This window comes from Rhinatrema bivittatum, chromosome 5 (genome assembly GCF_901001135.1).
Source record: "Rhinatrema bivittatum chromosome 5, aRhiBiv1.1, whole genome shotgun sequence".
NCBI lineage: Eukaryota > Metazoa > Chordata > Amphibia > Gymnophiona > Rhinatrematidae > Rhinatrema > Rhinatrema bivittatum.
Window position 1 is genome coordinate 356,557,468 of NC_042619.1, and position 25,431 is coordinate 356,582,898.

Below are 25,431 nucleotides of genomic sequence, written 5' to 3' on the forward strand. Positions count from 1 at the left end.
GGACCAGCTCCCTCTATATATAAATGCAGAAGACAGGAGAAGTTGGTGTGGTTCAGACAGCTGGATTGGTTAGTTTGCTTGGCTGCCATGTGTGGCTGCCACAGCTCCTCCACGGCTGCTAATCCCAAAACACTCATTCTGAGTCACATCCAGTCCTCAGTGCACACTGTGCCCCGCCTCACTCCACCTGGGGATAAGACAGTATCTAGGAGGAGGCTTAAGAGGGGAAGGGATGTTATGTGCAATGTGCGTGTAGAGCAGCTATCCATGCTCTGCATACTACCCATTAATTACCACTCCGGGCCTCATGCTGGAGGTAGGAAGAGGCAGTATGCATGATTATATGTTCTCAGAAAGGAGCTCCTACACATTTAAGAGCTGCAAAGTGCTGAGAGCAGAGCCCCGGTGCGGGCCTGGATCCAAGCATCAGGCGATGGTGACTTCTCCACGGCATACCTGGTCAGAACTATTTGACAGCACACTGGCTGGGAAACACTGCAGTTTTAGTGCACAAGTTTCTTAGGTTTGTGAATTTGTGATTTATTGCTCACAGATTTAATTTGTTATAGTTCATGGATATTCTCTCTTGTTCAACGCCTTGAGTGCTTTTGTGGAAAGGTGTATAACAATTTCTGGTGCACCACCAACTTAAGCAGTCAACCTGGGCCCCTGACTGTAATGTAAATCTATGATTCACTTGTATGTTCAAGCAACCTCATCTTTTGCTCCGACTTGATCATTTTGTTTTTATTTAAGGAAGGAAGTGTTAGTTCCTGAAAGCCAGTCAAGAAATGTATTAAGTTACCTTTGGGTTTTTTTTTGTTTTTTTAATTCTCTTTTATTTCTGCTACCTAACAACTGCACGAAAATGTATATAGCTGTATAATTATTCTAAGAAAAACAAGACCGCAAAAAGCAGGATATGCTTGTTTGTGCTTATTAACTCAAGAGTACCACAAACTCAGCAGAAAAAGAAAAAGCGGTTCCTTTGTAGTATCTATGAGAATAAATGCCAGCAGTGCACATTGATATCCAATTTCAGGACTGATAATACAGAGTTTCATGGAAACATTATTCACGCTTGTACTCCGTTTTAAGAGATTTAAAAAAAAAAAAAAATCCCAACCTCATTCATGTCTAAATGCAAACCTGATGAAATAAGTGACATATTGAGCTATTTAAAATGAAGAATTCTGTTCCTTTCACTGGGGGGGGGGGGGAAATCACTGAACTCTATCCCCTGAATGGTTCCATTCATTGACAGAAGGAGGGGAAGTCAATTTTTGGAGCTCATTCAGCGCAGAGAACTGGAATGCTAGCCTTGAGCTTCAAATGCTCTCGTTTCACAGAACACTTATGACAGCCAAATGTCATGGAATAGTCATCTCAGTTATGACATTCATATACCAGTTAAAATGTTTTGGTTTTTTTTTTTTTCTATAGTTTAGGAATGGAATAAAGAGATGAACACTAACTGCGCCTTAACAGGATTGGGAACTGGTGCAAGAGATCCCCAGTTACAGTTCTGCTCAACAAAAGAACTGGTCTCCTACATTACAATACAGCATTTATAATCCAAACTGGCTTTCTAACTGTTGCAGCGCCATACAGAGCCCATCTCTAGTTTTGTGCTCTAACACGACCAGCTGGGAATACAGACTTCATGAAATAAATGAGGTGGTGACTGAAAAGAAAAAATGTAAATGAGTGTAAATCAAGTGTTAAGATATAACGAGAAAAGAAAAAAAAAAAAAAGGAAAATCCAGAAAACATCCCTGAGAAACACTTTGAATCTAATATGGGTTTGCCTCTAAGAAAACTAAAATATCATGCAGAAAAGAACAGTAATAAAAACAGAAAATGGCTTTAAAATCTACCAGAAACAATTTATATACAGGATACTGGTGATCAACAGTTGTGAGTATTAAATATATTCTGTGTATAGATAAATTAAAAAAAAAAAACACACACAAAACTATTTAAAAGGCTAAAACTTTTCTTTTTCTGTAACTGATATTCCTGTACAAACATGAAAGCTGGTCACTTCGTAGAACAGTTACATTCTTCCAAAGCATCTTATTCCTTTTTGCTAGCCCAGCCCGAAGCAGTTTCCTGCGGTCTCCAGCTTACCAGCCCTGGAAATCTTGCACCTCTTATTGCACTGTCCTGCCGGCCGGCTCCAGGGATCGCCTCGCTCGGTTTCAGCGTCTTCTGGCTACTGCAGGACCCCATCAGACCTCATCGCACTGCAGCAGCCGCACAAGTAAGGACGGGGCACCGAAACCGCGCTGCTCTCACTGAGACAGGCAAGCCTTCGCGAGCCGTAGCCCCCCCAAGAATGGGACGGAAAGCTGAAAAGCTTGTTTGTCCAAGTGACCGGTTTCCATCCACACGCATGTAGTGAAAAACTTCAATGCTGCTAAAGATTTAAAAAAAAAAAAAAAATGGATCTAACGCCGCAGTATTAACTAAAATAATTTTTGGATAGATCTGTTGGGCAGTTGAAACCAGCAAAAAGATTAGAAGTCCCCTTTATCATTCTAATTTTAATTTCCGTCCTGAGGTGATATTAGATTTTGCAATTTCTGACAGTTCCTCCCTACCTCGTCACGGACGTATCACCACGAACGTAAATCTGTTCGGGTGCTGCTGCGATAACAGTGATCAAAACCTCACAAAAAGGTATCGCACTGGTATGTGTAAAACATGAGAGCACAGCACAAACAGCTAAAGAGTGGACTGAGAAGTCAACTTAGAAACAAGTGAAATAAAAAAAAAAAAAAAGAATCAAATGTATAAGGACTTACATGGGGGCCCAGCAGTAAGTTTAAATATAATTTCATGGGTAGATTAGTGGTGAGATCCAAGCTATTGCTCACCCATGCAAAACTACAGCAAGCTCAGAAGGCAGGGCTACACGGTCCACATAGGTACTTAGAAACCAGCAAGAACAGGGAGATTATCTGAGGAAGAGAAATGCAAGCGTCACACAGCTCAGTGCTTCTCAATCTTTTCTTATTTCACAGCACATGCGGAGGGGCTGGAGGGGGCCAGGTGGAAGGCCTGGGTGGATTTCCATATGGCAATTTATAAGTTCATCTTACCCAGAGTGGTAGAAAACCGGAAGAAGAAGAAGCTCAGCTGGACAGATTGGGCAAGACAAATTGTCTTTATCTGACATCATTTACTATGTTTCTATGCTCCAAGATAAAAGATGCCTTACCTTTCACTTATAAAGCAAAATTAGCATATACAAGAAAAGTAATAGAAGCGTCAATATACTATTTGCATACTCTGTGCAGTGAAATTAAGCGCATCAGATCCAAAACCATATGCAACAGCTTGTCTCATAATTTTGTGGTATCAAACTACAATGCCACACTCCCTTTGGTACACATCAGTAATGACAAAATTAGCCTTCTATGAAAAGCTGTGATCCTTTCTATCTATCCAGGAAAGCCGATAAAAGTCCTTTGAGTCAGAAGGAAAGCTCTGCCCTGTAGATATCTTTTAACAATATATACCTGGGGCCAGAGAGGGATAGGAATCTCACAGAGAGGTAGAGAAAATCATTATCAAATATAACCCACAAAATGAGAAGAACTGCTTAATCTACAAAGTGCACTCGGTAGAAGCGATGGAAAAGAACACAATTAGGTTATGCTACTAGGAGGAGAGAGAATCCTCTTCTGAAGATATACCTCTCAGCCCTTCAATGGTTCTTGTGAACAACACTGACCTGAGCACACCAACGCCTTGGCCAACGGGAGACTCAAGCTTGGGTATTCCATGCTGCGGTTCTCCTCTAACATACAGCTCCTTACATAAGGCATTCCAATACTATGAATACCTATTGTCCCACTATACTAACCGCCGGCAAGTTTACTTTGTTTTATACTCTGTAGCCAAACAGCTTGTGGGCTAAAGGTGGCCGTGTTTTCCTCTTGCGCCAACTGATCCATTTTTAGCCTTTCAACAGCTGCCAAGATTTTTTTTTTTTAACCAGACTGTACTGCATATCTAAGCAATTCCTGGTTTCAGATACAGCCAGGTAGACTCCCTGTGAAATGTGGCTAAAATAAAAAGTACATGGCTCTGAAATCCAAGTCTTACTACTGAGTCTAAAGACTGTATTGAACACAAAACACTAGGGATGTGCATTTGTTTCATTCGTTTCCTATACAAGCATGTAAAATGAAACAAATGAAACGAATGCATATCCCTACAAAACACCACCTACGGAAGGAATACCTTAGATAATGCCTGAAAGGTACCACCAGGTTTCTCATACATGAAGAGGTTCTTAGGAAAATAGATATCCACAGAGATTGCTCTTCTATACATTTAAGGATTTTATATTTTCATCATATATTTGCTAGAAAGAAAAATTGGTGGGTATTTTCTGGATGAGGGTACAGTCATGATAATGGCATCTATCTTTCTAGTGGTACGGCTCATGAGGAACAGTTGAAACAAATATTAAACTACTTTAATTTCATTTTAGCAAGTTTACTGCTTGAACAGACGACAACTTTTATTGATACATTGATGCAACCATGCATCAAGAAGACTAAGTCATATGTAAAGCACTTGACACAAACATCAATCTTCTGTAGACTAACTCAAAGAAAAGATTGAAAATTATAATGTGACTATCACGGAGCTAGGTGAAAGAGTGATGATGCAGGAAGAGCATCTTGATAGCAAAAATAAAGTCTGAGAAGAAACGCTTGATGAGCTGGAAAATCATTGCCAATGAAATAACACGCATTTTAGAAGTTCTGGCGCCAGACAATCTCTACGAAACTTAGATCTCTGTGAAACATGCTTACCAGTAGAGTTGGGGGTTGGCTCGGTGGGAAGATCTATTATTGTTGGAAGAGCACACCGAACAGGACCTGCTGGTCAAAGCGATAATCAGCCGAGACAAATAATCACGTAAACACCTCAAATACACAGACAAAATGAGAATTTAAATGCGTATAGGAAAGTGAAGGAGCTTAAATTTGAAGATAATAAAGTTCTCTTGTTTCAGGATTACTCGGCCAAGGTGGGTAGCAGTGAGAAGAAAGCTCACTCCATATTGCACACAGCTCTGTGATAAAGGTATTTTTTGCTTCAATTCCCTGCCAGACTGAGTTTTTCATAAAGATAAAGTCAGAATAGTAACAACTGGTGCTGAGGCTAAGATGTTTATGGATGCGTTATGAGGTTCGTGACTTTTATTATATTTAAGGCCATACCATGAGAAATACCAACTGTTTGATATTTAAAGAAGAGATGTTTGACTGTGTTTCTGAATCTACATGGACCTACTTATTGCATGTTGCAAAAACTGTTTGTTCTTTAAAGTGAAACTAGATGACTCTGAAGTGGAGAGAATGTTCTGCTAACCTGGTAGCAGATGCAAGTCACGGTTTGATTTTAACCATGTTTGCATTGCTTACAACAGCTACTTGCAGGAATGCCCAGAGGCGGGACAAAAGAAAAATTGCAATGTTACATCCAGAGAGCTAGCTATGGCCCCAAGTTTGATGAGGAATAAGAGGAAGCATAGCGCAAGAACCACTTTAATCACCTCCCATTTGGCACTGCGGTAAAGTCTTTTATGGATGTGTAATGTGGTTCATGAAAACTACTGCATTTAAGGCCATGTCGAGAAAAATCAGTGAATTACTACTTGTTTAGCTTTTAAAGATAAGAAGCAGGGGCAGATTTTTCTGAATCTGCATGTGTCTTACTTGTAGCCTCTTGATAATCATATCTAGATGAATGTTATGGCCATAAGCCTGGATAGGCACATGTGATATACAAGGAAGAGTGGCTGCAAAAACCATCTTAAACAGCTATTTCTTTTCACTGACTCCAGGAGATTCCTGCAATCGAGGAAGGAGGAAGACTATGCTGTGAAGACAAAACCACCTTAAAGTGTGTGAAGACTTCTTCCAGGCTGGAGATCGGGAAGAATTTAGGTTACACAATAATGGGGGAGGGACAAGATAGATGCTATATGCAGAATGAGCAAGGGGAAGGGGGATGGGTGTGTGTATTTTTAATGAAAGGATGAATGTTGTATATCACCATGTGTAAGTAGCTCAATATATTTGCATTTGATAGGCCTGGTTAGTCAGATCTTTTCTCCAGCAAAAGCTGGGGGGCCTAGGCTGGGAGGTCTGCCCATTGGAAACAATACCTTACATTCAAGAACTTTTATTGTATTTCTTATCTGGTAGCTTTACAAGTGTGTTCTTTGAATGTTGATAGTCTTCATTCCCCTATAAAGAGGAAGAAGGTCTTGACAGGTTGTAAAAAGTTGCAAGCAGACACTGCTTTCTTCCAGGAAAGACACCTTGATGCTTTTGAGCATAAGCTGCTAAAGAGAGAATGGGTGGGTCAATGTTTTTTCCTCCTTCTCAGAAGGCAAAGAAGAGTTGCAGTTTAAATACTCAAGTCACTTCCCCTTTCAGATCGAACATCAGATTACAGATGTTAATGGTAGATATATCATTATCTTAGAACTCTGCATGGAATGAAGTTTTTGTTAGCAAATATTTATGCTCCAAACAAATACTCACAAAATGTTTTCTATTCATTGGTGTCTAGGATAGCAAGTTGGTCTGAATATACATGCATAGTGGGGGGAGATTTCAGTGTCACAGATAATCCCAACATAGATTGCAAACCTGCTAAAACCAAGAAAAAAAATCGAAATATGGATATTGGGCTTCTTACACAGGAATTATCTCTCATTGATTCTTGGTAATTTCTATATGTGGATGACAAAAAGACTATTCTTTCTACTCCCTTGACCATCAGGTTTATTCTAAAATAGATTATCTGTTGATTTCCTACTCTTTGACAGAATTCTCTCAAGTGAGATCGGTGATTCTTTATTCTGATCATGCCATATCAATTAAATTAAAATTATCTGAGGAGGGAGATAGGAAACCTGATTGAAATTTTCACCTATGTTGTATCATGACAAAGTGTTTATAAAATTTTTGAAGGAAAAATGCACAGAGTATCAACAAGATACTAGCACGTCAGATGTTAATGCCATGACATTTTGGAATGCTGCCAAAGCATTTCTAGAGGTCAGATGATCTATCAAATCAAAATTAAATCTAAAAAAATGTTTCATCTCACGAAATAAATACAACTCAAGAAAAGTCATACTACTTCTTTAGATCCTTGTATATGACAGGAATTAGGAGTAGTTCAGGCAGAACTAAATGTTATCTTAGAGCAAAAAGCCCAAAATAAACTTAATTTGGTACAAATACAAATTATTCCAATGGGGCAACAAGGCTGGTAAGTTAGTTGCTAACCTGCAGTATTAAATAGTGCATAGCACACTAATATGCAAATGTTGCAAGTGGGAGAAGTTTGGGCAGAGTTATTGGTAATAAGTGGTTCCTAACATCAAATATAATAGAGTTATGCACAACGTTGCGGGTTTTAATGCCGGAAATAACTACACCTTTTTCCTGTGCGTTGTGCCTGCATTAGTATATGCCGTTCAGAGGGGGGGGGGGGGAGAAGAGTGAGAGCAAGAGAGCGAGAGAGAGAGATGCACTCTACCTAGCTTCAATCAAGCTAGGTAGAGAGTACATTGCACAAATCAACTTCTATTTTACCTTTCATCACTCCAAATAACAGAAAATCTGCAGTGATGTCAACTTCACTGTTTGTACCTCTGACTGTGTAGGTAAAACTTCTCCCCCTAAGCCTACCCCATCCCGAGTTAAAAGTGCCCCGTCTAACAGTGGTATACATAGCAAAGTTACATATTGGTCTCTACAGAGTCTCTCTCTCTCCTGCCCAAACGGCATGTGCAATAAAAACCTTTTCAGTCAGTAACGCATTTGCAGTATATTAATCAGCAAATGATGTGAAAATTAGCACTGGTGTGCTAAATTTATCACAGCTTGTGGAAAATACAATGCAGAAACAGGGAAATGATCCTAACCACACCCCCTTTTATCGCAGGTGCTATTTCCGCTATATTTATAGCATTTTGATAAACCTAGGTCCTGATAAGAAATATCAAACCTAGAACAATGATCAACCAGTTGAAGCTTGAGGGTACTACTACATTCTCCACTAAGTAGATTTGAAAATGTTTTGAGTAATAAGAAACTATATACAAGTCCTATCTTATCTTCCATATCTTCTCAAGATTTGTTTTGTGATACGTCCATTCCCTGCTTGATTGGCATACAAAGGACAGCAATGAATGGTCCTATCACTGAGTCTAAAATCACATACTCAATTGCCCAATTAAAATTAGGGAAATGCCCGGGTCCAGATGGACTTGGACCAGAGTTTTATAAGATGTTAAAAGGAAAAATAGTTTGCCCTCTTAAAGAAATGTTTACAGTCACATATGAGGTGGGACATTTTGATACATGACAATCATCCCTCTGTGATTTTAATTCCCAAGGCAGGCAAAAATCCTTTATTCTCCAAGTTAAACTGACCAAAATCCCTCCTAAATCAGGACATAAAAATTCTAGCTGCCGTGTTGGTTAACAGTGAATGCGATGATACAGACAGTTGTATCCACCAATCAAACACAGTTCATTAAGGGGCGGCATTCCTCCTCAAATCTGTTAAAGGCAATTCTTGCAGTCCAAGAATCTAAAGTTATCACGAGTGAAGATGAGTGGTGAGCCTCTCTGAACAAGCTTTTGATAAGCTGGGATGGTCATATATGTGGTGGGCATTAGAAAAATATGGACAATTTTTGCAATGAATCAAGCTCCTATATAACTCACTTATGGCACAAATACGAGTGAATGGAGTGCTATCTAACATTTCAGTTATTTAGAGGAGTCAGGCAAGGGTACCCCCTCTCACCATTATTGTATGTCTTAACTTTGGAACATTGCTAATCAACTATTTATTTATTTATTTAAGTTTTTTTTTATATACCAACATTCAGGACGATAGTCCCATCATGCTGGTTCACAAGAAACAGGGGTGCAATAATAATAAAACTTTACAATTTGAACAATAGTGCAGAAAAGCAGTTACATATAACAAGGAAATCAATAACTATGCAATATGGAAAACTTTGAAGGCATTGTTATTGGTCAGATGCAGGTCAAGTTAAGCCTCTTGCTGATGATATGCTGCTATTTATTAAAAATCATAAAAATTGTATAGAGGACATCATCACTGTTTTGCAAAAATTTTGAAGTTTTTCGGGTCAAAAAATAATAGTAAATCTGAAGCTCAAAAAGATAGCTGGGGGAATTCTTTTCCACTTAAATGGAAAGTCGATAGTTTGCAATATCTAGGTGTGTGGCTGACTTGCACAGAAAAAGAATTATATGCTCACAATATTACTCAAGTTTTGGAGTCAGTGGTTGTCTTATCTATTATCTACAATGAGTAGGTGTGTTCAAGTCAAGATGGTAATACTACCAAAAATTCAATACAACCTACAAATTCTCCCTTTGTGGATCAGAAATAAAGAACTTAAAGCATTTAAATCATTTCTAACTTTATTTATATGGAAAAAAAACAGAGTCACATAACTGACTCTTGCTCTAAGACTAAAAGTAAAGGAGGCCTTACTTTACAAATTTAAGGGCATACAATGTGGCATCTCTGCTGTGTTACATACAAGATTGGGTTGCCATAAAAAACAACAAGTTTAATTCTGACAAGTTGTTGGAGGAGCTGGCACGACCCTATCACTTAGTGAACATCTTACATTTTGCCAGAACTAAATTTCCATCGAAGGAAACACAGGGATTTTAATTTCCAGCACTCAGGAAAGCGTGGAGATATCTACACCTGTTTTTGTTCTTGGTGAGTAATCCTGCATCCTTGGGGGTCTGGATCACAGGGGTTGTAACAGGGGTTGTATTGTCTAGGGCATTTTATAGATCCTGAACTTAAATCAAATGTATACATTTCAGCAGTTGCAGGAAGAATGGTCTATACCAGACAAAGTCTATTTACTTATTTTCAAACCAGACATTGTCTTAAATTGTAGTAACAGTGATTTAAAAGCTCTTGCATTTACAGACAATGATGAAACCTTTATTAAAACTATACCCAAATTTAAGAAAATAGGAATATGGCTTGTGCAGCTTGTGCATATTCGACAACAAGATAGCAAACAGCTGTGTAACTGACCAAACAACAGGGAGATCTTGTTAACATTTAAGTCATTCAAGCTGCTTTTGCAGCAGTCTATTTAATACCTCCCAACCTGCAAATTCAAGGGGGATTCAATTTAAACTACTACATTGAAATTGAGGAACTCGAATAATTGTTTGAAATGCAACTTCCAATGTGAAACTGTATGTCATATTATTACTGACTGTCTTGGGGACAAATGCATACCATGTTGCAACATCTGTTGAAGAGAATGATAGCATGGGAAGGTAAAATGATTTTATTTGCATTGGTTTGAGAAGTCATGTAGTCTTCCAGCAGGGAATCAGAAATTGTTTAGTATTTTGTTTACTATTGCTATATAAAAGTCATTTTATCTTGTTGGAGCACACCTGAAGGCTTATGTATTGATGGACAGATTAAAATTCAGAGATCTACAGTGACACAAGTCTCTATTGTATCAGAGGAAGTATTATCTACTGTGGGAATGAATGGATAAACTTTCACAAACCTGAGTCTCAAACTAATATTACAGTAATGTGCATTTGCTTGTGTGTGTGTGTGTGGGGGGGGGGGGGGCAAGTATTTCACTGGGAACAGCACCTAGATTGTAAGTTTCAGGGTTAAAAAGTTAAAATATAATGTGAGATTTACGTTTCTGACACGGTCTTCATTTTCTTAAAGTTGTAATACCATATAATTTACTCTTTCCACTGTGTTGTCATACATCTTACGCATATTTGTGTTTCTTACATTAAGAAACATATTTTTAAAAAAAAACAAAACAAGAGGCAACATTAATTCCACCTCCCTGATCCATAATTTTTGCCACTTGAACAAAGAGTGCAATCAAGTTTCACAAAATCTCCTCTTTGTGAAAGCATGTCTAGGGTCCTGTAAATAGACTTGTTTCAAGGTGCTACATTCTTTTATTTATTTATTTATTTTTATAATGGTTCTGTTACCTTGCCTTCTTGATATAAATGATTTTTATTGGTAATCATGGCAAAACAGAAATACAGAACAGAACAGTAGCCTAAATAACATAGAATATAATGTATCACAATGAATATGCTACCTTGCCTTCTACTGAGGTTTACTAATATATTTCTAGTTAGCTGCCCCACCTTGTTTCCTACTTTTGTGGCGTAGGACTAGATATGCTCTCCTCCAGTCTCTCAAGACAAGTTTAATAGAGCTGCACAGGGTGCAGTCAGCACCTTTGAGCTCTCTCCCTATTCTGGGGTGTACTCTGTTGGGTCCCATTATCTTATCTATTCGCATTTTCATCCTTCTTCAACAGCCTTGTGATCATTTGACAAACATTTATACCCTATCCTGCCCCTGGCAAATCTCCTTCTCTTTCTTCTATACATATTGAGTATGTTTTCCTTTTTCATATTATTTTCCATACTTTAGATGAATCAGTGTGGTGGCTCACTTATGGCCAAATTTTAAATTCCCCGTGCGTGTTAACAACGGGGGTTATGTGTGTGGCTGGGCCTTGTGCGCACCGCGCGCATTTTCAAAGGGGCCTCTTTGAAGGGGCGGGCCGGGACAGGGCCATTCATCGCTCTGCCGGCGCACGCGCAACTTACTTCAGGTCGGGCCCTGAAGTAAGTTGAAAAACAAGGAAAAAAAAAGTTTACATTTAAGGGTTGGGAAGGAGAGGGGAGGGGGTAGGGAAGTACCTACCATTCACTCCTTAATTGTAGTGGACTGGGAAGGCCGGAATGCATTGCCGCGTGAAATTTGCATGTGTGTACCCCCCTTGCGCACGCCGTCTGCACACACGCGCGCGCGGATTGCAAAATACGGCGCGCATGTGCACGCCAGCGCACGCGTGTTGGAAAATCGGCACGTCCATGTGTGTGCGCCGGGAAGAGCGCGCTCCTTTAAAAATCTACCCCTTAGGTTTCACATGAAGGAACAACATCCCAATCTACGTAAATCGATTAGGCTAGAAAAACTGAAGTACAAGGAAATAGCAAAAGATTTAAGTATCATTGCTGTGGAAATTAATTGATTTTGAAAATGACAAGCAAAAAAAAAAAAAATCAGCATTTTCTCTTTGGTTTCGAAGTGCCCATTCACTTATTAAATAGTACTGCTTTTGAATTGTACTTCAACTTTGTTTAATTACAGAAAGTTTTGCATGTTGAAGCGCTTATAAAAGGACACTGCGGATGACAGTCCTTCTGTAACTTATTACAGCACTGCTACATTCACTGCCTTATGTGGGCAGGCTTAACCAGATATTCAGCCTGAACCTTAGCTGGATAGCTGCAGCTGAATAACTACACCAATGTGATGCTCGGCTGCTCTTTGAAAAATCTATCTTTACATGCTTGTCTTAATATAAAAATGGTCATCAACTTGGGCTTGGAAGTCACCACCACCATGAGATCAGAAGTAAAAGTATTTTTCCATTTTCAAGACTGTATGTAACACTTCAATAGGCAGTTCTGCTCACTCGGACGGTACCATTCTACTCACATCATCAGTGATACTACATCCGACAAGCCCAGTACACCAGCAGTATGTCCGTTTTCATTTATGCTTCTGTTTGTTTGTTTTTTTTCCCAATCGAAATACAAATATCCAGCACAAGAATAAAACAAGAAAAGTACCACACTGCAGTTCCAATGGCCTTATATTGAAGAAAGATCATCTTTCTAAGAAATTATAGGTCTCATATTTTAATTTGACTGTATAATTATTCTATATAAAAACTGGAATTTTTTTTTTTTAATAATCTGGCAGTTTCCACTTGCTTGTCTGAGATTCCAGCTAAACTGGACATAGGGGCTGAGATCTGGCATCACGAGTCTTCATCTGCAACTACCCAAGGATTTTGTCCCCTATTTTATAACCCTTTCCAACTTATTTTATTGCATTCACTGCGATAGCCTTGGCTGGGGGCCATGCAGCCAGGGCTCCTTCAGAAACCCTGCAACGAGGAAGCTCCAAATCCAGCCACTAGATGTCGCCATTGTGCAATGTCTAGGACCCTCCACCCCCAACCCAGAAGCTGTGATTCTGCCTTTGCAGCATCACCAGCGAGACCAAGCTAAGAAGACCTGAGGCAGGAATCAAAAAGCAGGTCCCTCCCACATGATGGTGCAGAATTGTGTGGCTACAAATCAAGCAGAATGCAGATGCTTCAACAGAAAGAGTCATTTCAAGTAAGAAATATTGGATTCTATGCCCAGTCTCCCCCACAAATTGCACTTTATACCAGTTCAAAAAAAAAAAGTGTCACCGATTCATCCAAATTTGAAACTCGTGAGCAATCTGAAAAGCTTCAACCTTAGCTACCAACCATTCACCCATCTCCCACATTCATAATCCAGTCACTTAAAAAAAAATGGCTAAAAATAATGGGGTCAATCTGGTGAGAAGACCTTCAATTCTAAGGTCAGGAATCCGCTGCCCACACCAGCCCAGGCTGGGGATGAGCAGAAATATCACATGAAGCCCTTGGGGGAGAAGGAGTCTTAACCACTGCTTGGTGGTGAGATTTAGCTCCAGAAGGAACTGTGATCTATGCACCTGGCCAAGGAAAATTGCTGAAATGGCTGGGCTGTGAGGTAGGAGAGAAAATACAATTGGGATAAAAATGTTTGGGTAGTGCTGAATGAAGGTTTACTGTGTCATAGCCCAACAGAGGTGGGAAGGCCAAAGCAACAGGAGGAAACAGCCAAGCTGAAAACATATTAAAATAAAAATTGATACTGTATTCTGTTCTTGTTTGTAATTTTGTAGCTTTACTTTTAAAGGTGACTAAATTATGACTATCTATGAAAGTTGTATGAATGCTAGATAGCTAAGACTGATGTCTTGACAACTGTTCTATTGCTCACAAGTTACAAACCTTGGCTACCTCAACCCTTTTTAGGTATGCTTCCTGCATGTCCACTCTATGCATGCATACCTTTCAGTTAAAGACACCTCTACATGCCAAGAACTGGTCCCATTTCCAAAACCACATCAGTATTAATGAAGTCACGTCCTCCATATGCAAAATCTGAATTCAACATGTTCCACTGCACAAAAACGGTGCAAACTGTATGACAAGTATGGAAAAGTATACAAACCTCAGAGTTATGTACATAAGGGCAGAAAAACACAGGCTCACCCATAATATGAAAGAACCAACTTTATATTCAAGTGTACAATTGTCTAGATGAGAAATTGCACCATGGGACAAAAAAGAAAAGGCCATTTCTCTCTACCAACATTTATCCACCTTATTTTGAAATTCGGGCACACAGCAATGCAAACCTGTATCCACTGTTTCCAAACATACACAGTTTAGAAGTTAAAACAGATCACTCACCACATTGTAATAGCTTTTATTAATTGCAGAAGTCTCGAACCCTTTGGGAGGACTCTTCAGCGTGGCTGATTTTGGCGAGACAGGTTTTTCTAAAAACACAAAGCACTTTGTCAATATGAGGCAGTTTTCATCATTCAGTGCTACAGCACAAAGAACTCAGCAAGTCATGGAACAGGGTATGGGTGATGGCAACAGCATGTGCAACATGACATGTGCAACATGACGGGTGTAATGCACCATTCAATTCAAAAATAAACTAAAGACTTGGCTCTTCAAGCAGGCTTACCCAGACTAGACCCTCCTGCACCATTGACCTTATGCTGCATCAGTACTTGCCCAGAAATTATGTATAAAGTTTCTCACATTGTTCTCCTGTTATTTACATTTTATGTTGCTTACTTATGCCAGTTTTCGGCCTCTACTCTCTCTATACTCTGTTTTCCCGTACCCAGTACCTGTTTGATGTATTTTCTACCTGCAGTTCTAATGTAAACCGGTATGATGTGTCCACTAATACCGGTATAAAAAAAGCATTAAATAAAAATAATAGGGGGAGAACTTCAGAAGAAATTCCAGCATTTATTGCAACTTGAAGCTGGAGCGAGGAGACCATAAGGCAAACCAGAATAAGCCTGAAGAGAAATTTCCTCTCATGCTGGTAGCACCTCCTGCTGTTAATTCATATCCTACTCTCTTTTAGTATGACATTTAAAGCAACCACATTCAGATCTCTCTCACTGTTCGTGTAGTCTCCCCCCACCCACCGGATATTTTGTGGTTTCCTACTGCAGCTTAGGGAAGGATATGACAGTCACTAGCTAGAAAGAACAGAAAAACAAAACAGAACTGTACTGTTTGGTTTAAATCCTATCTAAAAAAATCTATTCTATTTCTAATATCTAAATAAATATCTAAAAGTCACCCCTGCTGACCATTAACAGAGACATTATTATATAATATGCCGACATAAAACTGGCCCATATAAGCCTAACCCAAAGTTTAAACACCAGATACTGAAAAATAACATTGCAACGATGTTCTTCCTGGATAATATGGATACTAATATTCTATAACTAAATGTTGGACTCAAAAGCTGGTCTAAAACAGCAAGGTTTTATTTATTTATTAGCTTTTATATACCGACATTCGTGGGTACATCGTGCCAGTTTTCAATATAACTGAAGGAGGAAAATACAAAACCACAGGTTTTAAAAGCCTTTTTGAATGTTTTGGTACTTTTACACAGATGCTCAGGCAGCATATTCCACAATACTAGGCCGATGATTGAAACTGCTCAGCGACATGTCTCTCTATAAGAGCAACCCGCAGAGAATGAACCTCAAGTAAACCCTCGTGTCCCGATCTTAGTGTTCAGGTTAGGTTACAAATACATAGTACAGAGATTATTCACGGAGATGAGGTCTTATTTAATCATTTAACTTTGCCAACTTAAATTTAACCCTCCACCGGAAAGAAAGCCAATGGAAGGCAACAGAGGACTGGAATGATCTCACGCATACCGAATCCAATTAAAACCCAGACCACAGCATTCTAAACGATCTAGAGAGCTCTAATATTGCATGTAGGTAAATCAGCAAACTGAGAATTACAATAATCTGTACCAGAAAATAAGCATCTAGATGACAGGGCAAAAGTAATTGAGATCTAATAATGGCTTCAAACAGTGAAACATGCATAATTAAAAAAAAAAAAACGTTTTTTTAAATATGTGCACGTATGGATAAATCAGAGTCTAGCATTACTCCTAAATAACGTACTTCAGATAGTCTAGGAAGAATATGACCTTCCAATTCAGAAGAGAAAGGAGCTTCAATAAGAGGGAATCTACTCAATATGACTTCTTCAGTTGTATTCACATTTAATGTAAGTTTATTATGATACAGCCAAGAGGCAGACAAATCTATTTAAAAGTTTTATTCCCACATGTTGTTCATGTATTGATTTCAGTTTTTCTGTATTCTAGAAAGTACACAGACTGGTGTAATTAATGAGACAGGTAACATTCAGGGACTATTCACATAAGTCTTAGTATTTATAGTTTAACCAGTCCTAAATGATTTTAAATATTAACATGCAGAACAGGGCCTTAAACATTTCTACTGTTAAAGATCATGGAAGAATTCACATTGAGCTATAATTCGGGTACTGGTTTCACTTGTTAATGCTCTGGCCCTGTCTCATCCCTTCAGTTTTTCCAAGGACCCATAATTCTTTCTGTATTTAATTCAAACACCTCATTCAAAGACATGAATTTCCTGCTCCAATTTATATCTCTGGAATTTCTTCCCTTTCTCTCAAACCTTACCCTAAACCATACTATTTTTGTAACATCTTCTACAACAGTGGTTCTCAATACAATCCTCAGGACCCACCCAGCCAATCGGAGGCCATGCATGCAAATCTAGTTCATGCATATTCATTGTGGATATCCTGAAAACCAGCCAAACTGAATGTATCCCAAGGATAGGGTCGAGAACCCCTGTTCTGTAACTATCCAAGTTCATAGTTCAAGCTACTCCTTCAATGCTTCAACCACTATGAACTGTCTCCAGACTTCATGTCCCAGATCGCATGTACCCTGCCTTTTGCTACAGTCAGTGGCATCTGTTTTAAGTCCTATCAGAACAGGGACCTGCCACTCAATTGTTTTATTAAGACCTTTTATATAATCTTGTGTCTATTTTCACTTCAGTTCTCTTGTTCATAGATGAGTAAATTAATGCTGCTTTCCAAATGTAAAACCATTTTAAACAACTGGAGCTACCATAAATATCAAGACATACAAATCAGAACTCAGAAGTACTTGCAGGTAAATCACAAGCTGAAAACCCATTGGGAAAATCAAAAGCAACAGCAAATGCCAATACTCCAGTTAGGTCCTGTAATAAAAATCTAAAAATGTTAGCTCTAGCAGAGATACTATATGAAAAGCCTGAAAATGATATATTAAGAAGGACACATGGGACAATCATCTGGGTCCCAAGCTTAGAGTGAGAAGCATACAGAGTTGGATTAAAGGTAAAGAGTAATAGGACTAGGAAGGAGCTCATAGTTGTGGTACTGTCCAGGGTACAAGGCATTCTTAATTCTTCTCTGCCTGAAAGGTATTACACTTTATAACTTTTTATAACCAAAGCGGTATAAATGAAAGAAGTGCCCGACAAGAATACCGTCACATTGTGAGCGTGGGTGACGACTGGAATAGGATAACAGGGTATTCCTGTTGGTGGATTTTCTGAAAATAGTGATTGAAAAAGTTTTATCAGTTTTGTAAACAGTAATGTCTAAAAACAAGATATTGAATAAGTCTGTCACATAGGAGAAACACAGGTGATCATTACATGAATTTATCCAATCCATTAACATAAAAAATTGGATAATACTGCCTTTCCATGTGACAAAAACGTCATCAATGTAGTGCAGCCACATAAGACATCGAAGCTAAAAAGCTGACTGATACAGAAAGGAAGCTTCAAAATTGGTAACGTTCAGGCAGGCGATGTTAGAGGACATGGTGACCCCCATCACCGTGCCCTTGATTTGTTGGAAAAATTTATTGTCGAAGGTGAAAACGTTTTTTTTTTTTTAAAAGATCAATCCGTTTAAATTCGGTCAAAAAAGGAATAAGAGTATGTAGAACATCAGGATGATTCAAGTAAGGCTGAATTCACAATATCAATAAACTCAATTTGGAGGATATTAGTGTATAATGTTTCAATATCTAATGTGGCCATAAGACAATCAGACAAAGGCAGTTTTAGTTAATTAATGATGTAAATAAAGAGACCCTAATCATGAATATAGGAGGGGGCCTCTGCAATAATGGGCTTTAGGAAATTGTAAAACAAACCTAGATAGTGGCTCTAACAGGCCCCCATAAACGATAGGTCTTCCTGGAGAATTGGTAAGAGATTTATGGACCTTAGGCAAAATGTGTGTAAAAAAAAAAAAAGTGTCCATGGGTGGGCTTCTATGAGAAAAGAGGCCTCATGAGAAGTAATCACATGGGCATCTAGAGCTTGGACAATACTAGCAAAATGTGTAGAAATGTGTGGGAGTCATACCTAGAGGTATATAAAGGGAAGTTGCTTACCTGTATCAGGTGTTCTCCTAGAACACCAGGATGTTAGTCCTCACATGTGGGTGACATCATCCAATAGAGCCTGGCATGGAAAACCTATGTCAAAGTTTCTAGAAACTTTGACTGGCATACTGACCATACCCAGCATGCCACTATCCATGCGTCCACGCGGGGTCTCTCTTCAGTCTCTTAAGTAGATTATGAAAATAAAATAAACCAGGAGAATCCAACTCTACGGGGTGGTGGGTTTCCTGAGGACTAACATCCTGTTAAGGTAAGCAACTTTCTCCTAAGACAAGCAGGATGGTAGTGTTAGTGTTTGAGGTAGTTGTGGGTGGATCCTTGGGCCGGTGGCAGATGACTATGCTCCCGGGGGAAGATCCCGAAAGGGACCACAGGTCAGGCTCAGAGTATGGAGACAATCACACACTAGTTCTTTTATTAGACAGTATATGGAACCACCAGAGGTGGCAGTAGTGAGCTGGAATGCCCGGTTGGGCTGTAGTCCCTCAGATACTGGAACAGTGATCCTGGATAACTGACTTGTAGAGAAACTGAATATAGTGAGTAGGCAGGGTATGCAGAGTTCAGGAACAGAACCTTGATGGTAACACACAATAGTCTCTTAGAAGTAGCCCAGGAGCTGGAAAGAAGTAGGCCCTCGAGGAGCGAGTACCAGTTCCAGACTGCAATCTGAAAAGCAAAGAGAAAGCGAGGCCCCCGAGGAGCGGGTACCCCTGGTAAGTCCGAGGAGGCAGAGTAGCAAGATATGCGGTGAGCGAATCCCATCCGCCTATACCTGGAGGAAAGCTCTTATCCTAGTCCTTACTAACTCGATTAGTTAGCAATTTCAGAGACCTTAAATATCCGGTGGAGATGACGTCACCTCAGGGGGACGGCCCCTGAGGTTCGCGCTACTGCTGGTACTTGAGTCGGGGCCACGCTGCGCACGCACTCTTAGGCTGCTGGGAAACATGGCAGAGTGCGGCGTCTAGCCGGTCCGGGGACTCCGGAGAACGGCACGATGACACTGCGGCAGCCAAACTTCCAACAGGCAAAGAGGGAGTCACCAAAGAGGTAAGGTGGGCGTAGTGGAGACGTCGGGCAGCGACGGTCGCAACAGGTAGTCCTCACATGTGGGTGAATACCAAGCTCCAGGCTGGACCAGAAACTAATGAGACACCAAACTAGGTGCCAACTGACACAACAACAGAAGTGCTGTTGGTAATATCGGGAATAGCATGAACCCAAAAATAGGGCTAGAAGTAGGAAGAGTTGGATTCACAGCTGAAAAAGATTTGAGGACAGACTGGCCGAACCTGCTATCATGACAGCCGTCCCTGTCCAGACAATAATGAGCTGCAAAGGTGTGGAGAGAACTCCATGTCATGGCCTTGCATATATCTTCCACAGAGACTTCACTGTAGTGCCCATGGCTCTAACAGAATGAGCTGTGACGTGGCCCCTGGGTTGCAATCCCACCTGGTTGTAGCAGAAGGCAATGCATTCAGCTAGCCAAGTAGAAAGAGTCTGTTTAGCAACTGCCCAACCCAGCCTGTTGGAGTCATAGGTGACAAACAGCTGGGTGGAATCCCTATGACCTGCTATCCAGTCCAGGTAGGCCAAGGCCCTTTTACAATCCAGTGTATGCAGTGCCCTTTCCCCTGGGTTGGAAGGAGGCCTAGGGAAAAAAGTGGGCAGGACAGTGGACTGATTAAGGTGAAATTCAGTAACCACCTTCAGCAGGAATTTAGGGTACGTGCGCAGGACCATCCAGACACGGAAGAGCCTTGTGTAGGGCGGATAAGTCACCAAGGCATGCAGCTCAATGACTCTGCATGCCGATATGATCGTTATGAGGAATATGACCTTCCAAGTCAAATGCTTGAGGACAGAGGAAAGCAGTGGCTCAAACGGTGGCTTTATCCATTGGGCCAATACCACATTTAGATCCCAAGACACTGCAGGGTAAGGGAGGCCACAGCTGAAGCAAATCACACATGAACTGCCCTACAAGCAGTTGCACACCGAGATAAGCGACCCATCCACCACCTGGTGGTACACCCCTATGGCACTCAGGTACTCCCGAACAGAGCTGGTCTTTAGCCCAGTCTGAAAGGTGCAACAGGTAATTTAGGAGTTCCCGGAGCAGACAGAAGGGGTCGAGGCCCTTCTGCTCACACCAGATTGTAAACCTCTGCCACTTCAAAAGCGTAAGACTTCCTGTTGGAAGGTTTCCTTGAGGCTAACAGGACCAGAGATACTTCCTCTGAGAGGTCAAACGGCTGTAGGATCAACCTTTCAACATCCAGGCCATGAGAGACAGGGCCTGGAGGTTGAGATGGTGCAACCTGCTCCGATCCTATGTGAGGAGGTCCGGAGCAGTCCCCAGATGAATCATGTCTCACCAGGAGAGATCCCGCAGAAACGGGAACCAGACCTGCCTTGTCCAATTGGGGGCTATGAGGATCAGGGTCCCCCAGTCCTGGTGAAGCTTCAAGAGTCTTCAACACCAACAGAAGTGGAGGATACACATGCAGGAGGCCCTCTCCCCAATGGAGAGCAAAGGCATCCGTCGCCAACTGACCGTCCGACCCAGACAGGGAACAGTAGTGAGGGACTTTCTTTTTGCAGGGTGAGGCAAATAGATCCACGTCCCCACAGATTTATTTATTTATTTAGGGCTTTTTTATACCAACATTCATGATACCAATCATATCATATCGGTTTACAAGAAACAATAGTGCAAATACATTAACATCAACATGAACAATAGGCGAAGAGAGAACAAGTGAACAAAGTTACAATAAAAGAGGGGCACATGAACTGGGAGGAGGAAGAGCCATAGACATGGCTAACTCAGAAATAAATAATATCTAGTCTCAGAAATAAATAATATCGTCATATATTCAGGATTATATTAAAACATGTACTCAGGACTGGATTGTTTCAAATATGTAAATATCATATACTCAGGGCTGTAATAATATCATATATTCCTGACTAAAAAGTGTCAGTTCATAAAACTCGGGACTAATTAATGAATAGTCAGAAGCCAAGTCAGGGATGTGGTACGTCGACTGGAAAACAATGGTGAGTTATAATAGTTGGGACGGTTATACATCAGGGAAGGCTTGTAGAAATAGCCATGTCTTGAGTTTCTTTCTGAATGTCAGTATGCAAGGTTCTTGTCTAAGGTCTGGGGGCATGGAGTTCCAGATGGTTGGAGCCGCTGTCGAGAAGGCTCGATCTTTGATGGATGAGAGATGTGTGGATTTGGCTGAGGGGGGGGGGGGGGGTGTAGCGAACCCTTGTATGCTTCTCTGATGGGTCTAGAAGAGAAGTGCAGCGTGAGTGGGTAGTGTAAATCGATGGGTGTTCTGTTGTAAATGGTTTTATGGATGATGGTGAGACACTTGTGAAGAATTCTAAAGTTTACTGGGAGCCAATGCAGGTTTTTTAGGATGGGTGTAATGTGGTCTCTTCTGTTGGAGTTTGTTAGAATTCTAGCGGCCAAAGTTTGTAGCATCTGAAGCGGTTTGGTGGAAGAGGCGGGAAGGCCTAGCAGAATGGAATTGCAGTAATCTAATTTGGAGAATATAATGGCCTGGAGTACCGATCTGAAGTCTTGAAAGTACAGTAGCGGTTTGAGTCTTTTTAGTACCTGAAGTTTGAAGAAGCAGTCTTTGGTTGTGTTGGTGATGAACTTTAGTTCATCAGATGGAAGATAGTCCACCACCTCCTGCTTCGGGGACCACTCGTGGAGCTGGAAGGAGCAACTCAGCCTGTCTGCTAGGGTATTCTCCGCACCGGCCAAATACACTGCTGGGAGCAACCTTCCCCGAGACAGGGCCCAACTCTAGATCTGCACTACTTCCTGACAAAGGAGGAAGGACCTGGTGCCCCCCTGCTTGTTTATGTACCACATCACCACCTATCTGTCCAAATGAGTACCACACTTTGCTGGGCAGCCAATTTCGGAAGGCCCACAAGGTGTACCGGATCATTCGCTGCTCCAAGAGGTTTATCTGAAACAGAGCTTCTTGAGAGGTCCACATGCCTTAAGTGTGAAGGTCCTCCATATGGGCTCCCCAGCCCAAGTGGACGCATTCATGGTAAGCACAAGCTAGTGTGGGGCTCTTGATTAGCTAGTCGTCTAGGTGTGGAAAGACCTGGACTCCCAAGCTGGTGCAGGTAGGCACCAATGATGGCCAAACACTTCGTGAAGGCCCTGGGCACGGAGGCTGGGCCATACAGTGTTATGGTTTTGAGGTGTTGGAGTGGATTCTTGGGTACTGCGGTGATGGCCACTCCCACGGGGAGGAGCCCCATGAGGAATCACAGTACTAGGCTAGACTCTATACAGGCAGACACAGAGAATTTGTATTTATTATACAGCTTGATGGTACTGTCCGGGGAGCAGACAGCAATGAGGTAACCCAATAGAAGTAATCCAGTCCCACACTCGAGTAGATGATAGGCAACACAGGGAAGCCGAGGAAGATCCAGGATGAAGACTCCCAGCGCTGAAGGTGAGACAGACTGACAGGGTTAGTACTCACTGAAGTAGATAGCTGTGTTGATGAAGATCCTGGCAGGCAAAAGTAGTAGGCACCAGAGTAGGGAGAGAAGGCCCTCGAGGAGCGAGTACCCGATATCGTAGATAGGTACCTGTAATAGAGCATAAGGGTCCCCAAGGTGCGGGTACCCAGGGTTAGCGAAGAATACCCCGAAGGGCAGAGAGAGCTGGAAGTGGCAGAGCAGCTTAGATCGGAGGCATTCCAATCCAATCCTTGCTAACTCAGTTTGTTAGCAAACGAAGGGCAGGCTAAATACCAGGATGTCGTGACGTCTCTCGAGGGGATGCCCCCGAGGTTCCCGCCATGATGTGGATAAAGATGTGGGTGGCAAGCACGCGCACACCCTAGGAGGCCCTCAGGATAATCACGGCGAACACCGTCACCGTTGCGGGGATGCCGGAGAGAGTGGCACGAAGACGCGGCAGCAGCCATCTTCCCAAGGCTTGTGGAGAGAGAAGGAAGAAAGGTGAGGCACAGATGTCGAAGCCGTCTGAGACCGACTGACGCAACATACAGGAGCACGCAGTACTGGAAATAATGACAGCCCGCCACAAAGTGAAGATCCTCCTGTGACTAGGGAGGATCTCAATGTGGGTATACATGTCCTTGAGATGGAGGGAGCAAAGCCAGTCTCCTCTTTGTAAGAGAGGAATCAAGGTGCCCAAGGATACCATCTTGAACTTTTCTTTTTTTGAGAAATCTGCTCAAGGCTCGCAGATCGAGAATGGGACGGGGTCCTCCTGTTTTCTTTGGAATTAGAAAATAACAGGAGTAAAAACCCCCGTCCCTGCTGCTCCACGGAGACAGATTCTACTGCTCTGGCCACTAAAAGGGCAGAGAGCTCCCCTCGAAGCAATTCTGGGTGCAAGACTGGATCCCACTGCGGGCACGGGGGAGAATCCGGCTGGACCGCCACAAGATTCAACTGGTAGCCATGACAAATGATGGACAAAACTCACTGATCCGAAGTCACGGCCGGCTACCTGTCCTGCAAAGAAACGAAGTCTGCCCCCAACCGATGCGTCCTCCAGACCCCGGAGCAGTGACTCGCTTACACTCCCTCGCCTCCAGTCAAAACCCTAGCCTGGGGTGTTGGCTGAGGCCTAGGGCCCCGATGTTGCTGAGATCTGCCCCGGAGCCAGGAGGAGTAGAGGTGTGGTTCTTGGACCTCTTTGCTTTCTTCAACGCTGATTCAACCACCACAGATTGGTGGGGGAGCTGGCGCTTCTCAAACCCATGGACCGTTGTACAAGGCACACCCCATCGGCTTTCCAGTTCACCAGGGCCACAGAGAGGGGGTGCTCCCAGAGCCAGAGAAGCAGCTCTTTGGAAATCTCGTGGACAGGCTCCGCAATGACCTCTTTCAGGGCATCCACGAACTGGAGGCTCTCCAGCATCTTATGGCGGGCATCCTCCTCAGTCATAAGCTCTAAGGGAATGGTTTCAGCCATCGTCCGGACAAACTCCTTGATGGTCAAGTCCTCCAGTGGAGAACGGCGACGCCCTTTAAGGGGAAAGGATCCAAAGGAAGACCATCGGAGATCACCGATGAAGCATCAGAGACATCTCTTCCCCAGGTTCATCCACAGGCAGGGGCTTCAAGAGATGTACGTTATTGTAAACCGCTTAGACCTATATTTGAATAGGCGGTATAGAAGAACGTTAAATAAATAAATAAATAAATAAATAAATAAATAAAAAAAACAGGCCCTCCTCATCGGAAGAATCCCCCCTGAGGATGCGCTCGAATGCCTTGGTTTTCAGCGGCCAATGGCCCACCAAGAAGTCGCAGGGCACCAGCACCAACTGAGTTGGGAGGACGCTGAGAAGGACATCCAGAAGGTCCAACAGTGGCTCCAACCCTGTTATCATGGGAGGCATCGGTGTGGATGACGGCACTGGCCCAGACAGCAGGAGCACCGGCTCCCTGTAACGCAAAGCACGCTCCACCGCCAGGCGCAGCCGATGTTCCAACTCTGCCTCAAAAGCCTCCAAGAAAAGGGCAGGCTGAGAGGGGAGGGCAGATGTCAACTCTTTCTTGGGGCCCCGAGGAAGGTTGATGTCCAGCACTTCGGGTCACCGGCAGTGAGAGAAGAAGGAGCCTCCTCTTCCCACAGCCGCTTCGGTGGCAAGGCAAAAAGTGGCGGAGCCAGCCTGAACCTGGCCCCGCACGCAGACTTGGGCCGGTGACTGTGCTTCCGAGCCTCCCACAGTGCTCAGCCTGGTGTCTCCCCAGCGCAGAGGATGAGGAAGACTATCCTGAAGTCCGTGACTTGGAG

The 25,431-nt window shown here is 42.1% G+C and overlaps 1 protein-coding gene across 7 annotated transcripts in view; it reads right to left on the reverse strand.

The window, feature by feature from the left end:
• The window catches only part of ARHGEF7 (Rho guanine nucleotide exchange factor 7), a 367,648-nt gene that overhangs the window by 190,897 nt on the left and 151,320 nt on the right, over window positions 1–25,431 (reverse strand). For all 7 annotated transcript variants that reach the window (XM_029604696.1, XM_029604689.1, XM_029604690.1 and 4 more), the window contains one exon: window positions 14,471–14,559. In XM_029604696.1, the coding sequence (XP_029460556.1) occupies window positions 14,471–14,559 (89 nt within the window). The remainder of the gene's footprint in view (window positions 1–14,470; window positions 14,560–25,431) is intronic.